General features: G+C 44.3%; 1 protein-coding gene across 1 annotated transcript in view; it reads right to left on the bottom strand.

The window, feature by feature from the left end:
- The window catches only part of ACER3 (alkaline ceramidase 3), a 90,020-nt gene that overhangs the window by 34,182 nt on the left and 39,915 nt on the right, over positions 1–15,923 (bottom strand). The window contains exons 3-4 of the mRNA XM_068139583.1: positions 9,076–9,128; positions 1,529–1,581 (exon numbers count right to left, since the gene is read on the bottom strand). Of these exons, the coding sequence (XP_067995684.1) occupies positions 1,529–1,581; positions 9,076–9,128 (106 nt within the window). The remainder of the gene's footprint in view (positions 1–1,528; positions 1,582–9,075; positions 9,129–15,923) is intronic.

Below are 15,923 nucleotides of genomic sequence, written 5' to 3'. Positions count from 1 at the left end.
TTTTTTTTAATAGCTATTTCTCATCCTTTTCCCCAATCACATTCAAATCAGACAGAAGAAATGCAAAGGTAATTTCAAAGAGATAGGGATCTGCAATGGAAATATTTCCACTATCAGAAGCATTCAGACTCTGGTCCAGAGTTTGCACAAATGTATGCACCACATACTGATAGCAATTACCACAGAGGTGGCTTTAGTCCTTCAACATCCCATCCCCATTGCAAGCTATCAGTAAGCCTCAAAGATATTCCAATTTGTAATGGCTAATTGATAAGTCTGAAAGGAAAAAGAGACATTTTTGTCTGCAACAAGTTGATTTAGGAAGAAGTTCTTCCCCATGAGGGTGGTGAGACACTGGAACAGGTTGCCCAAAGAGATGGTGGAAACCTCATCCTTGGATGCTTTTAAGGCCAGGCTGGATGAGGCTACGGGCAACATGATCCGGGATCTTTACAGTTGCCAAATGCTACATGGCCTCCAAAATGAAATGGAAGAAAACATCCTGGCATGGCATTAAGCTATCATGTGTGTTCCAAGACACTCTCTATAAAATATGCACTCAGTTCTTTATTAAAATGTTTATTTATTTTTCTTTTTCTTTAATTTTCCAGATGAGTGGAAAGCAGATTCAACAGAAATATGAAATTTGCATTTGGAGTCAGACAACATCATTGAAATACAGCTCAGATAAATGAGAATGTTGCTAATTTTGTAGGCATAACTGCAGTTGATTTTATGATGTCTGCTGTTTACACACCAAGTAAGACTGAGCTGTTTGTACACTACACAAAGTCTTTAACAAGAGGTTTTGGGGTTGGTTTTTTTTTTCCCTGCAAAACAAACACTATGGTTGTAGCCAGGAGGGGGTTGGTCTCTTCTCCCAGGCAACCAACACCAGAACAAGAGGACGCAGTCTCAAGCTGCACCAGGGGAGGTTCAGGCTTGAGGTGAGGAGAAAGTTCTTCACTGAGAGAGTCATTCGTCATTGGAATGTGCTGCCTAGGGAGGTGGTGGAGTCACTGTCCCTGGAGGTATTCAAGAGGGGACTGGACTTGGCACTTGGTGTCATGGTTTAGTAGTCATGAGGTCTGCGGTGACAGGTTGGACTTGATGATCTTTGAGGTCTTTTCCAGCCTTATTGATTCTATGATTCTATGATCTCTAAATTAGAACACTAGTCTGACGATAGTCCTAGTTTTTTCCTAATGACCAAGTCATAACCCTGTGCTGCCAGTAAAACTGAGATCTCACTGAAATCTGTAGCCTCACTATACCATAGTATGGTCTGGGTTGGAAGGGACCTCCAACCCCCTCTGCAGTCAGCAGGGACATCCTCAACTAGATCAGGTTGTTGAGCCTCACCTTGAATATCTTCAGGGATGGGGCCCCAGTCACCTCTCTGGGCAACCTGTTCCAGTGTTCCACTACCCTCCGGATACACTAGATTGGGCTTCACAGATTTGGCATTTCAAAAGATAGTATTTCATACAAATATCCAGAGAAAAAAGAGAATTGAACAAATACTTACAGGCAGTAGACAAACACACAACAACTGTATATCATTGGCAGCTCATCCAACAGCTACAAAAAGCAGAGACATCAAAACATGAAAATGACTTTTAACTTGCATGCTTGTGGAAGTTAATTAAAGAGAGAGAAGTCTTAAGGGAAGAGGAGTTTTGGAGTGATTTGGATATTCACCTTCATGGCTGTGCTTCAGAATGCAGCTGTGTCAGGTCCTGTTCAAGCCCTGAAAGCTTGCTGCATTGATAAGCTTATTACTCTGAACCTTTTAGTTTTAGAACAGACAGAAACTCTTTTACCCCTCCCCAAAGGAATAAAAGAAAATGCTCCACACAGGATTGGAAAGAACTGGAAATTTAAATGGAAGTACTATTCACAACTATACACAACAGTACAAAACCATACCAAAATACACAACGTTTAAATTCAGCCTCAGCCCAGGTCTCTCCAACCTGGGCTTTAACATCTACTGGAGAGAATCCAACAGAGAGACACAAGGATGATTAGTGGACTTTAGCATCTTCCTTATGAAAAGAGACTGAGATCCCTGGGGCTATTAAATCTGGGGAAGAGAAGACTGAGAGGGGATCTGATCAATGTCTATCAATATCTGAGGGGTGGGTGTCAAGTGGAGGGGTTCAAGCTCTTTTGGGTGGTGCACAGTAATAAGGAACAATGGATACAAACTTGAGCACAGAAGGTTTCACCTCATCATGAGGAGAAACTTCTTTACAGTGAGGGTGCCAGAGCCCTGGAGCGGGCTGCCCAGAGAGGTTGTGGAGCGTCCTTCTCTGGAGGCTTTCCAAACCCACCTGGATGCATTCCTGTGTGGACTGCCCTAGGTGATCCTGCTTTGACAGGGGAGTTGGACTCCCTGATCTCTTGAGGTCCCTTCCAACCTCAAGTGTACTGTGACACTGTGAAAACTTCACTAGGCCAACATCTTCCAAAACCTCCCCAACCAGGCCTCAATCCCAGGCCACAATACCCCCCACCCCATACCTCCCTATATCCCCATGCATAGGCCTGAATTGCACAGAAAACATTAGCTCTGCCAAGGCTAAGACAGGCTGCAAACCTCCCCCACAAGAGAAAAGGTCTGGCTGGGAGCAGAGAGAGAGAGAAAAAAGGGCAGAAACTGACAATGCAGCCAGTTTATATAGGGAAGCGAGATGCAGGCTGATGGGAATGAAATAAAGATTACATTTTCTGGTGTCCATCTCCCTGCACTTCTCTGGTACTTGGAGGACCTGTCTATGGTTAAACATCCCAGTTCTTAAACCTTCTGTTTGATAAAAAGCCCCCACCTTGACAAAATGATGCCATTTTCACTCTTGATACCTCTTGAAATGTGTAAGAATTAGTCTTGTAATTCAGGCTGACTAAAATCACCCCATTTATAGCCAGGTCACTACAACCAGGAGCATTTTCTTCTGCACAAACTTCAGAGAGAAAATGAAGTTCGGCCTTTTTTTTGCCCCATAACATAAAATAGAAATTTATGAAGTACCTTGCTTGCTTACTTACTAATTTTGGAAACTTCCTACAGTGTTTTTAATTCAGAAAGAGGTAAGGGGCTGTTTTTTGGTTTGTGGGTTGCAGGCTTCTTGGTGTTTGGGTTTTCTTTCACCTCTAAGTTGTTGCTGCCCTGTAAGATTTTACTGTCTTTATCGTCTTGAGGAGAGGATTGGTGTGTTACAGCTAAACCCAGTTATTTCTCTAGGAGGGTGCCGCCTTAGTGGAGATGAAATTGAAATACTTATCAGAAGACAGGTGATTTTTCAAGGACAGGTAGCTCAAAATTGCTATTTATTTAGAATACAGAATTAACCAGGTTGGAACAGAATTAACCAGGTTGGAAAAGACCTACGAGATCATCCAGTCCAACCTATCACCCAACACCATCTAATCAACTAAACCATGGCACCAAGCACCCCATCCAGGCTCTTCTTAAAAATCTCAAGTGATGGTGACTCCACCACCTCCCTGGGCAGCACATTCCAATGGCCAATCTCTCTTTCTGGGAAGAATTTCTTCCGAACATCCAGCTTAAACCTCCCCTGATGCAGCTTGAGACTGTGTCCTTTTGTTCTGGCACAGGTTTCCTGGGAGAAGAGACCAACCCCCACCTGGCTACAACTTCCTTTCAGGTAGTTGTAGACAGCAATAAGGTCTCCCCTGAGCCTCCTCTTCTCCAGGCTAAACAACCCCAGCTCCTTCAGCCTCTCCTCACAGGGCTGTGCTCCAGACACCTCCCCAGCTTTGTTGCCCTTCTCTGGACACCTTCCAGCATCTCAACATCTTTCTTGAATTGAGGAGCCCAGAGCTGCACACAGTACTCAAGGTGTGGCCTAACCAGTGCTGAAGTATAGGGGCAGAATGACTTCCCTGCTCCTGCTGGCCACACTATTCCTGATCCATGCCAGGATGCCATTGGCTTTCTTGGCCAGCTGGGCACACTGCTGGTGTATTACAGCTAAACCCAGTTGTTTCTCCAGGAGGTTGTCACCTTAGTGGAGATGAAATTAAAATACTAATCAGAAGAAAGGTGATTTTTCAAGGAGAGGTAGCTCAAAATTGCTACTCATTTATCATCAGAAGAAAAAAAAATATAATCATCATAACATTATTTTCCTCTAACACTTTTTTTCATCAAAGAACAAAAGCCAATTTCTGCTCATAAAAATACAGTTAAACTTACTTCCTCTTAGGACCTCTTTAAAAGTCCCTTCCAACCCAAAGCATTCTCTGAAGGACTGCACATGATGGAAATCCAATAGCAGACAAATGGATCAGCGAAGATCCACTGCCTCTGATTTCCAGTACATTAAATAAATGATCACAGGTGGCTATCTTGGAACTGTGACACCCTAACAAAACCAAGAACTAGAGCAATCAAGGTTTTGATCCTTTCCCCAGCATCACTCAGACAGTTGATGTTCACCTACAGAAACCAAACTGCTGCTACTGGCACAGGGTACTTAACAAGTTCACAACCATGTTTTTGTGAATGATGAGGGATGTCATAGTATTACAGAATCATTTCAGCTGGAAAAGACCTTTAAGATCGTGAAGTCCCGCCACTGCCTAACTCTGCCAAGTCTGGTGTAAAACCGTGTCCCAGACCACCTCCTCTCTGTGGATTTTAAGCACCTTCAGGGATGGGGATTCAACCACCTCCCTGGGGAGCCTGTTGCAGCATTTTATAACCATTTCAGTGAAGAAGTTTCTTCTAATGTCCAATCCAACCATTCCCTTGGGCAACTTGAGGCCTTTTCCTCTCATCCTATCACTTGTTACTTGGGAGAAGAAATCAGCTCCACCTCACTCCAACCTCCTTTCAGGTACTCGTGGAGAGCAAGAAGGCCTCCCCTTAGCCTCCTTTTCTCCAGGCTAAACAACCCCAGTTCCCTCAGCTGCTTTTCATATGACCTTTTCTCTGGACCCTCCACCATCTCCACTGCCTTTATTTGGACCCAATAAGCAATTAAGTAAGAGCAATTAAGGAAGAGCATTCAGTTAAAAGCCTTGCTCTTACAGCTTACACAAACCCTTTTACAAAGCCAGCTGATTCTGCATGGCTTGGGAAAAAAAGTTTCAAAGTGCACAAGCAGGAACTTTCTTCTAGTTTTGAAATTTCCTATTGGAAAAAGGGATCTAGTTCTTTAAGGAAGAAAAGAGATGCATTATCCTGACTGTGAGCTATTGCCTTTTTGTGGTTTCAGTCCTAGAAACTTCAGGAAATGTTTCACAATACTGCTGCGCAGCCCTACTGACTGGCTGCCACTGGAAGGGCAGGTCTTGCTTCTTCACCCACACTCCCACTGCTTCTCTTGAGTGAGGCTGTCATGCTTGCCTGAACCATGGTGATCCTGTTCCAACAGCTGATCCAGTAGACAACTAACCTTACACCGAAAGGTCTAAACCTACGAATCTGTGCCTTAGAGTGCCAGGGACTGCAACAGGTAGAGCAAAATACCAGGAATGTAGATGGCAGCTGAAGCTTAAGAGGCATGTTAGGTGGCCTCTTGTCACATTAGTTTATTGTTGCTGTGAGGGGAAAACAAAAACAAAACACCAAGCAAAACTGAATTCAGTTTTATCCTAACAGTTATTCAGAGAATAACAGAATGGCTTAGGTTGAAAGGGACTCAATGAGATCATCTACTCCAACCTCCCCGCCATGGGCAGGGAGGACTCTCAACTAGACTCAGCTGCACAAGGCCTCCTCACCCAACATAACCTTGAACACCTCCAAGAAAGGGGCATCCACAACCTCCCTGAGCAGCCTGTTTCAGTGTCTCACCACCCTTGTACTGAAGAACTTCTTCCTAAGAACCAATCTAACTCTACACTCCCATTCCTCCTTGTCCTGTCACTAAAACACCCTTATGAAAAGTCCCTTTCCAGCCTTCCTCTGGGAACCCTTCAGGCACTGGATAGCAGCTATAAGGCTCCTCTGTAGTCTTTTCTCCTCCAGGCTGAACAACCCCAGTTTCCTCAGCCTATCCTCCTAGGTTCAGTGATGCACTTTTCTAAGTCTGCTGGGAATTAGCAGCAGGATTAATTCAAGCAGCCCTTTAAGGGTGAGTCACTGAAGGCCTCATAAAAGAAAGAAAAAAACCAAAATCAGGGGGAAGAATAAGAAATACAGTATAGCAACATTTTCAAATGCAGATAGCTGATTATACTCTGAAGTACAGGGACATAATGGTAATATCAAAAAGCCTCGCAGAATATCCTAGTTACAATTTGCTTGCAGGAGACAACAACTTCTGTATCCAAAGGGATTAATGGTTCCTGAAATACAGTCAGCAGCATGTCTGAACATGTCTGACCAGCGAAGAAACCTGGAGAGAAGGAGATTCAGTGAGCTGATTTCACAGGTTGAAGAACCTGTCTGGATTTGTGAATGCACAGTCCAGCTGATTCCCATAAGAGTAAGAGGAAAAGAAGGGGGCGATGACTTGTAAAGGATTCTAAATAACTGCTTTCAAGACCCGGAGCTTTCCCATTTCTCCTCATTAAGCAACCTGAATTGATCATTTACAGTGCTAAGACTGCAACACAAATGTAAAAAAGTCATCTCTCCCAGCAGTTATCAGTGCAGCCTTTCAATGATAACGAGAGATAAAGTGCACATGAAAAGATTATTTACTGCTTGAAACGTTTCTTCTCTGGTGATTCATGAGCTAACAATCAGAGTCATTATGGCCCACTGGCAGATTTCACTTGGCTGCCAAAACAAGAAGTGTACTTTCTCTGCCTCACACGAAGTCTCTTACACCACTTGGAAAGATGATGCAAGACATTGCTGCTCCCTTCTCATCTGCTTCTGCCCACCCTTTACCCACCACAGTTTATAGGCCCCTTATTTGCTCTGATGCAACACCAGAACTATGTGGTAAGTTGCATCAAAGTGACTTGGATTAAAAGAGGCACTCAAACAACCACAAAACCATGTAAGAATGTTTTAAGCCTGGATCACTTTAATGAGCTGGGTTTCAGGGAGGCCTTGCTCACCTCTGCATCAGTGTAGGAAAGGAGGATCTGAAACACTAGCAGGGTTAGGAACAGGCAGCTGAAGGAAGAGAGAGGAAAAGGTGGAAATTAAAGGCAGACTTAGAAGTGAATACCAGTAAATCACACCTCAGGTTGGGAGGGAGTGGCAAAATGGATCTAGAAAACACCTGGTTCAGGCCAAAAAAAGCACTGAAGATTCTCACATGGTGACAACAGTACGCTCCATAGAGGCTGACAGGCCTCAGCTCATCTCAGAGGTAGAAACCAGAGCATTATGGAGATTGGAATTCAGTTCAAAACACTAACCTTTCATGCACAAATATGCAGTGTTTCAGATGCCATTCTGAACAGTAGTAATCTAGGACTCTACCCAGTTGCCTCAGTACAGATGCCTAAACGCCAGCTGAGATGCTCTGTCATCTCCAACACACACACTCATAACTGAGAGATGTGACAGGGGGGTCTAAGAGACCTGCACCTTTGTGGGATGGGAGAGGAAGGGCAGAAAGAGCACTCACAGGGTCTAAGGTGACACTAAACACCTATATTCAGACGAATAAATATGATTCAAGTTAAGACTAGCAATGGAGCCTGGAGAATGATTCAGTTCTGCTGACTGGCTCTCTAAACTCTGCTGGCTTGTTTCCACTGACTGTAGTGGGAGCCCAGACTTCCAGTACATACTTTTAAATAGAGGTTTCTTTCTTCTGAACCGAATCCCACTTCACCTTGACTTTAATTCAAAGATGAAATGCCTTTATTTTCTCAGGCCTAAAACAGGAGAATAGAAGACTCCAAGTAATTAATGACAAGACAAGAAGTAATGGTCTCAAGTTGCACCAGGAGGAAGTTTAGATTGGATAGTAGGAAGAACTTTTTTTACTGAAAGAGTGGTCAGGCATTGGAACAGGCTGCCCAGGGAGGTGGTGGAATCACTATCCCTGAAGGTGTTCAAAAAACAAGTAGATGTGGCAGTTTGGGATGTGGTCTACTGGGAATAAAGGTGTTGGGTATAAGGTTGGACTTGATGATCTTTGAGGTCTTTTCCAGCTTCAATGATTCTATGATTCCTCATGTCCCTTTAGAAAAACAGGAAATACCAGGACCAAGTCCTTAGGACCAGTGATTTATTAGGTTCACAAAATAGTTTAGATTGGAAGAGACCTTAAAAGATCATCTAGTTCCAACCCTGCTGCCATGGGCAGGGACCCCTTCTACTAGCCGACGCTACTCAAGGCCTCATCAATCCTGGCCTTGAACACCTCCAGGAAGGGGGCATCCATGACCTTCCTGGGCAACCTGTTTCAGTGTCTCACCACCCTCACTGCAAATAATTTCTTAATCTCCAGTCTAAATCTGCCCTCATCAATCTTAAAGTTCTTCACTGTACCACTACAAACCATTGTAAAAAGTCCCTTCCTAGCTTTCTTGTAGACCCCCTTGCAGGTACTGGAAAGCTGCTACAAGGTCTCCCCAGAGCCTTCTTTTCTCCAGGCTGGAGAACCCCAGCTCTTGAAGCCTGTCCAGCATACAGAATGTCTTCCATTTAAGAACGAGGGAGAGAGAGGAAGATTCAACCACTGCTACTCAGAAGATCCTGACTTCAGTGTTAATGCTACAGCTACATCTAGATAAATGGAAAATCAAATAGAAAACATTAAGATGACAAAAAGAATACAATAAATAACAACTCTAGTCTGTACTGCTTGCCTTTAAGCCAAAGCTCTAAGAACTTTAAAATAACAACTTGAGTAAAAGTGTGATTTCCCAAAGGATAAAGTGTCTTCTGCTAATGTAAGCAATTGATTATAGCTCATTTTAGATGCAAGTTTATATTCCTGTGCATCTATCAGTGGAAAATATCTAATGAAACAAGACCTGCACTACTCTCCTGTTGAGAGCAGGACTCAAGTACAGTGCTTCAGGTAGATTAACTCATCTCACATGAGCTTCACCTCATCAAGAAATGGCAATATGACCATACAGGGAGATACAGAAAATGATTCACAGCTACTTGTCAATACTCACCTGCATTTCATACTTCAGGGTCATGTGGAAGCACCAAGATCCCAATCCCACAGCTGAAAACAAATCAAAACCGTGGTTAACAAAGGAGTCTATGTGTAAAACTTCGAGGTACATTAACTCAATTGCATAAACTTTACTGGGGTTAAAAAAAAGAACTTCAGCATATCATTTCTGTGACAAAAGCTCAATTTTCTACAGTTTTCTACTTCACACTGCAGTCACCAGTGATGTCCTGGAATTTCTGGGGGTTTGAGGAGTGGGTGTCATCTTTCCCTCCTCTCAACACTCCCTCCTGTGACCGCTGTAATCTCAATGAGGACAGGAGTGGTTGGAAAGCAGAATGAACAGAACATGACTCTTCCACTTCTCTTCTTTTTGCCTTTGTTTTCAATGTGCCAGCACTCCTGAAAGCCTGTGATACTTCTGCTTATTATCCAGGGTTAAAGGGTAAATTGTACAAAGTCAGCTCTAGAAGCAGAAACTCATGCCTACTGACACTCAGAACTCGAAATTCAGGGCAAACAAACAAAACTCCATGCAGTACAGATTCCTTTTATGAAACAAGACCATAGTATCATAGTATCAGTCAGGGTTGGAAGGGACCACAAGGATCATCTAGTTCCAACCCCCCTGCCATGGGCAGGGACACCTCACACTAGATCAGGCTGGCCAGAGACTCATTCAGCCTGGGCTTAAACACCTCCAGGGATGGAGATCACCATTTCCAAAGCTCCTTTGTGGAAGCTCATCCTTCTATGTAATGATTTTCATTTATTTGAAATACTTTATGTTTAAACCCTGAATTGACTTCTGGAATTGAGTTATGAGATGGATGCTTTGCCTATACACAGTTTTTTTTTTTCCAGTCAGACAAGGACAGTGTTTCTTGGAAGTTCGATTTCACTGCTGAGAGCAAAACTGAGACAGTATTTATCATTCATTACTCTGAAATGTTATCACTAACAAACCCTCATTAAGCACCAGCTCATTTTTATTTTGCAAGAACAAGTGTATTAACTCAATGTCTTGTCCTCCTGCAAGAAATGATGTTCTGCCTCAGACTCTAGACTCCGAGCAAGCCAAGTAATTTGCACTCAGGGCTGGAGCAGTGGGTAGTGCTGCTGAGCTTCACTTCACCTTTCTACTCAACAGCTCATTTTGTGGACAAACAGATCTCTAACACACTGTGAGTTTTGGGAAGGACTCCCAAGACACTCAACAGAATTGTCTGGAGATGTTTCTTGAGATGCTATTATACTGGAATTCTGAGTATTACATCTAGTCAATTAAAACATATACCTAAGTGTGTAACTTTACTGCAAAAGAAAACTGTAATATGAGACAGAGCTGGGAGGAGTGGCTGACACAGATGTGCCACCATTTCAGAGAGACCTGGAGAGGCTGGAGAGCTGGGCAGAAGGGAACTTGATAAAGTTCAACAAGGGCAAGTGTAGAGTCCTGCAGCTGGGGAGGAATATCCTCCTGTACCAGTATAGGTTGGGGGATGACCTACTGGAAAGCAGTTCTACAGAGAAGAACCTGGGAGTGCTGGTGGACAAGTAGTTCACCAAGAGCCAGCAGTGTGCGCTTGTGGCCAAGAAGGTGCATTAAGAAGCGTGCAGCCAGCAGGTCAAGAGAGGATCTCCTCTCCCTCTATTCTGCCCTAGTGAGTCCACATCTGGAGTACTGGGTCCAGTTCTGGGCTCCCCAGGGCAATAGAGACAGGGAACTACTCAAGAGAATCCAACTGAGGGCTACAAAGATGGTGAGGGGACTTGGAGCAGCTCCCTGACAAGGGAAAGCTGAGAGACTTGGGGCTGTTGAGACTGGGGAAGAGCAGAGAGAGGATCCTCCCAGTGCTATCAATATCTGAAGGACAAAGGTCAAGAGGATAAAGACAGACTTTTCAGTGGTGGCCAATGATAGGACAAGGGGCAACAGGCACAAAGACACAGGAGTTGTCTTTATTTGAACATGAGGAAAAACTTCTTTCTTTGAGGGTGCCAGAACACTGGAGCAGGTTGCCCAGAGAGGTTGGGAAGCCTCCCTCTCTGGAGAAATTCCAAACCAACCTGGATGTTGTGATCCTGTGCAACCTGCTCTGGGTGGCACTGTATTACCACAGAGATCGGATTAAATGATCCTCAGAGGTCCCTTCCAATCCCCACCATTTTGTGATTCTGTGACGCAGCCCCATCTAAAAACTTATTGCCAAATACTTTAATGACATTAATTCTCTGAGAAAATTAAGAATGGCTGTCTAATAGAACATAATCAACCATATTCACTTCTCTAAGTTCTGATTAAATAGTTTTCTTTCTGAAAAAAATCTTTCCAAACAATAAGCAATAACTGTTTTTCACCTTCATTGAGACTTTAATGAGAAATCCTTGCAGCCATTTTTCTATGTACACAGAATAAATTACAAGTAGTGTTCATTCTGAATTAAAAAAAGGGGGGAAAAAAGGCACATTAGAACCATCATTAAATCAGTTCTATCCATTATCCTGGCTGTCAGAATGCTTTCAGTATCTCCATGACACAAACTCTTAACAACGCACAAGTCTTATTTTCAAATATGAGCAAAATCATCTCATAAGAAATTTCAGCTGATTTTAAATTAACAAAATGGGTCGTCAAGGCTTGGGGGGTTTGTTTCTCTTTTTTGTTGGTTTGTTTATATTATTTATCACTGTGGCAGTTTTAGGCTATGCCTTTAAAACTTAGCTGCAGATTTCGAGCAGAAAAGCAGAAAAATATAAAGAAATCACTACTGGGTGCAAAAAGGAAAATAAAAGATTACTCTAAACAAATTCATTGGATGAAAGTCTGGCAAAAAAAGCAGATGTATCATAACACTGGGGGTTACAGTACCTGGGGATACTGGTCGATGGTAGGCTGAACATGAGCCTGCAGTGTGCCCAGGCAGCCAGGAGGGCCAAGGGCATCCTGGCCTGCATCAAGAACAATGTGGCCAGCAGGAGCAGGGAGGTCATTCTGCCCTGTACTCAGCACTGGTTAGGCCACACCTCGAGTACTGTGTCCAGTTCTGGGCCCCTCAGTTTAGGAAGGATGTTGACTTGCTGGAACAAGTCCAGAGAAGGGCAATGAAGTTGGTGAGAGGCTTGGAACACAAGCCCTATGAGGAGAGGCTGAGGGAGGTGGGATTGCTTAGCCTGGAGAAGAGGAGGCTCAGGGGGGACCTTATCACTCTCTACAACTACCTGAAGGGAGGTTGTAGACAGGTGAAGGTTGGTCTCTTCTCCCAGGCTACCAGCACCAGAGCAAGAGGACACAGTCTCAGGCTGCACCAGGGGAGGTTTAGGTTGGATATTAGGAAGAAGTTCTACACAGAGAGAGTGATTGCCCATTGGAATGGGCTGCCTGGGGAGGTGGTGGAGTTGCTGTCATTGGAGGTGTTCAGGAGGAGACTTGATGGGGTGCTTGGTGCCATGGGTTAGTTGTTTAGGTGGGTTGGATTGGTTGATAGGTTGGACGTGATGATCTTGAAGGTCTCTTCCAACCTGGTTCATTCTATGTAATTCTATGTAATTCTTCACATTTCACTTCCATTCCCATTCCTTTCTTTTCCCCTCTTGGCTGTTCTGCTTCATTCTGGAGATAACAAGGCTTCTGGCTGGCCTTGAGAAGATAAACTAACCTCTTTTTCTCTCAACTCCTCTCTTTTCTCTCTCTGGTACAAAGGGTAGGGGGGAGGAGGTTTGGGCGGGAGGGGCAGCGGAACAGCTTCCCTGGTCTCTTTTGGGGACCAGGGGGTTTCCATGCTATTTGCTAATTGTAAATACGTCTATAATATAGTAAATACTGGATACTTTGTACATATCCACTGCATTCCATTGTAGAGTGTAGTTTTTGCTTGTAAATACAGCCTTCATTTGCTTCTAACTGAGTTAGTCTGGCTGAGAATGTTGGATGGGAAACTTCAACCCACCACAATCATAAAATCATAGAACTGTTGAAGTTGGAAGAGGCCTTTAAGATCACAGAGTCCAACTGCTTGTCTAAAGCTCACAGTCCCACCACTGCTGCTAAGCTACTACCACTAAACCATGACCCTCAGCACCACATCCACACATCCTTTAAATACCTCCAGGGATGGTGACACCACCACCTCCATGGACAGCCTGTTCCAATGTCCAACAACCCTTTCCGGGATGAAATCTTTCCTAATACCCAACCTGAACACCCCCTGGCACAACTTGAGGCTCTTTCCCCTTGTCCTTTTCCATGGGAGAAGAGACTGACTCCCACCTTGCTCCAATCTCCTTTGACAGACTTGTAGAGAGCAAAGAGGTCTACCCTCAGCCTCCTCTTCTCCAGACTAAACAGCCCCAGTTCCCTCAGCCACTCCTTATAAGACTTGTGTTCAAGGCCATTCACCAACTTAGGTGATCTTGGGACATGCTCCAGCACTTCAATGTCCTTCTTGTGGTAAGGGACCCAAAACTGAACACAGTATTTGAGGTACAGTCTCACCAGAGCCATTATTTGAGTTAATAAATCTCAACAATCGGCTACTGAACTCCTCCTATTCCTCCCATGGGATTAGAAGCAGTTATTTCTGGTTGATTTTTCCCTTGCAGGCTTTGCAAATAATCAAGAATGCTGCAGATATTCATGTTTCAGGTCATTAATTCCACATGTACAACTGATTTCTTAAAAAAAATTAAAAATAAAGAAACCCTCTTGCTCCTGTGCAACGATCATGGTTGGAGATTCTTCTTCAGGGGTGGTTTAGTGTGAAGAAAAGGAGGCTGAGGGTAGACTAAATACAACTACTTGAAAGAAGATTGTAGTGAGGTGAGGCTCAGACTCTTCTCCCAAGTAACAAGTAATAGGGCAAGAGGAAATGACCTCAAGTTGTGCCAGGGGAGGTTTAGGTTGGATATTAGAAGAAAATACTTCAGTGGAAGGGTTTTCATATACTCGAACAGACTCCCTAGGGACGTGGTTCAATCCCCATCCCTTAAGGTGTTTGAAAGTCAACATCCTTCTGGGCCCCTCAGTTGAGGAAGGATGTTGACTTGCTGGAATGCATCCAGAGAAGAGCAACAAAGTTGGTGAGGGGTTTGGAACACAGCCCTACGAGGAGAGACTGAGGGAGCTGGGGTTGCTTAGCCTGGAGAAGAGGAGACAGACTCAGGGAGGACCTTATTGCTCTCTACAACTACCTGAAGGGAGGCTGTGGACAGGTGGAGGTTGGTCTCTTCTCCCAGGCAGCCAGCACCAGAACAAGAGGACACAGTCTCAAGCTGCACCAGGAGAGGTTTAGGCTGGAGGTTAGGAAGAAGTTCTACACAGAGAGAGTGATTGCCCATTGGAATGGGCTGCCCAGGGAGGTGGTGGAGTCACCATCACTGGAGGTGTTCAGGAGGAGACTTGATGGGGTGCTTAGTGCCATGGTATAGTTGATTAGGTGGTGTTGGATGATAGTTTGGAGGTGATGATCTTGAAGGTCTCTTCCAACCTGGTCTGGTCTGGTCTATTCTATTCTATTCTATAGATGCAGAGATGTGCTGCTGAGGGACATGGCTTAGCACCAGACTTGGCAGAATTAGAGAATGGTTGGACTCGATAATCTTAGAGGTCTTTTCCAAATGAAAAAAATTCTGTGATTCAATGATCTCACTAAAAGCTACATCTTGGTTGGAAATTTTTACCTTGTAAAGGAACACCATTTCTTCTCTCACCACTGTAACTCACTTCTATAGATACTACAAGTCACTCAGCACTTTTGCATCAACAAACCACTCAGGCTACAGGGGATATACATAAATTATGCCTTAAGAACAGAATACACAGAGCTGCAATACCGTGAGATCAGAACAGCACTTAGACTGGAAATGTAAAGCCAGGTTAGCTGCTCTATGGAGACTAACATGATGGGGTTTTGTCCTGCAGCAAACACATTTTGTGGTCAGAGCCAGCTGACAAAATAGTTGTGCTAGAACCATAGAATGGCTTAGGAAGGAAGTGACCTCAGAGATCATCTCCTCCAACACTCCTTCCATGGGCAGGGATGCCTCTCAACTGGACTCAGCTGCTCAAGGCCTCATCCACCCCGGCCTTGAACATCCAGGAAGGAGGCATCCACAGCTTCCTCGGGCAGCCTATTCCAGAGTCTCACCACACTTGTACTGAAGAACTTCTTCCCAAGATCCAGTTGAAACCTACTCTCCCTCAGGTAAAAAAAAAAAAAAACCCAAACATTCCATAAGTGAATTTTCCATATGGTAAGTCCCTCTCCAGCCTTCCTGTAGGATCCCTTCAGGTATTGGAAAGCAGCTGGGAGGCTTCCTCGGGGTCTTCTCTTCCCCAGTCTGAACAATCCCAACTCTCTCAGCCTATCCACATACCAGAGCTGTTCCAGTCCTTGGATCATCCCTTTTGGCCCTCTTCTGGACACATTCTAACAGCTCTGTGTCCTTCTTATGCTGGGGACACCAAAACTGGGTGCAGTATTGGAGGTGAGGTGTCACAAGGGCAGAGTAAGGAGGCAGAATCCCCTCCCTTGCCCTGCTGGCCACACTCCTCTTGACACGGCACAGGACATGATTTGCCTTCTGCTCTACATGAGAGTACTGTTAGCTCCTGTTTAGTTTCATCATCCACACTCACAAGTTTTTTTCTTCAGGGCTACTTTTAACCCACTGTGCACACAACTTGTGCCTGGCGTGGGCCCAACCCAGATGCACCCTAGGGGGACACAAATGACTCCTATGAAGCTCTGCTGTATGGTCTTCTGGAGAAGTATGGTGGCTGAAGTGAAATCAGGAGTTTGTGCTCAATTTAGTATCCCTTTACAGATCAAGTCTACACTCCTTTAA

The sequence above is a fragment of the Melanerpes formicivorus genome, unplaced genomic scaffold, assembly GCF_026170545.1.
Source record: "Melanerpes formicivorus ecotype bairdi unplaced genomic scaffold, bMelFor1.0.p_v2 SCAF_1, whole genome shotgun sequence".
NCBI lineage: Eukaryota > Metazoa > Chordata > Aves > Piciformes > Picidae > Melanerpes > Melanerpes formicivorus.
Note: the sequence above shows the minus strand (reverse complement) of the source record. Positions and strands in the feature narration are given on the sequence as shown.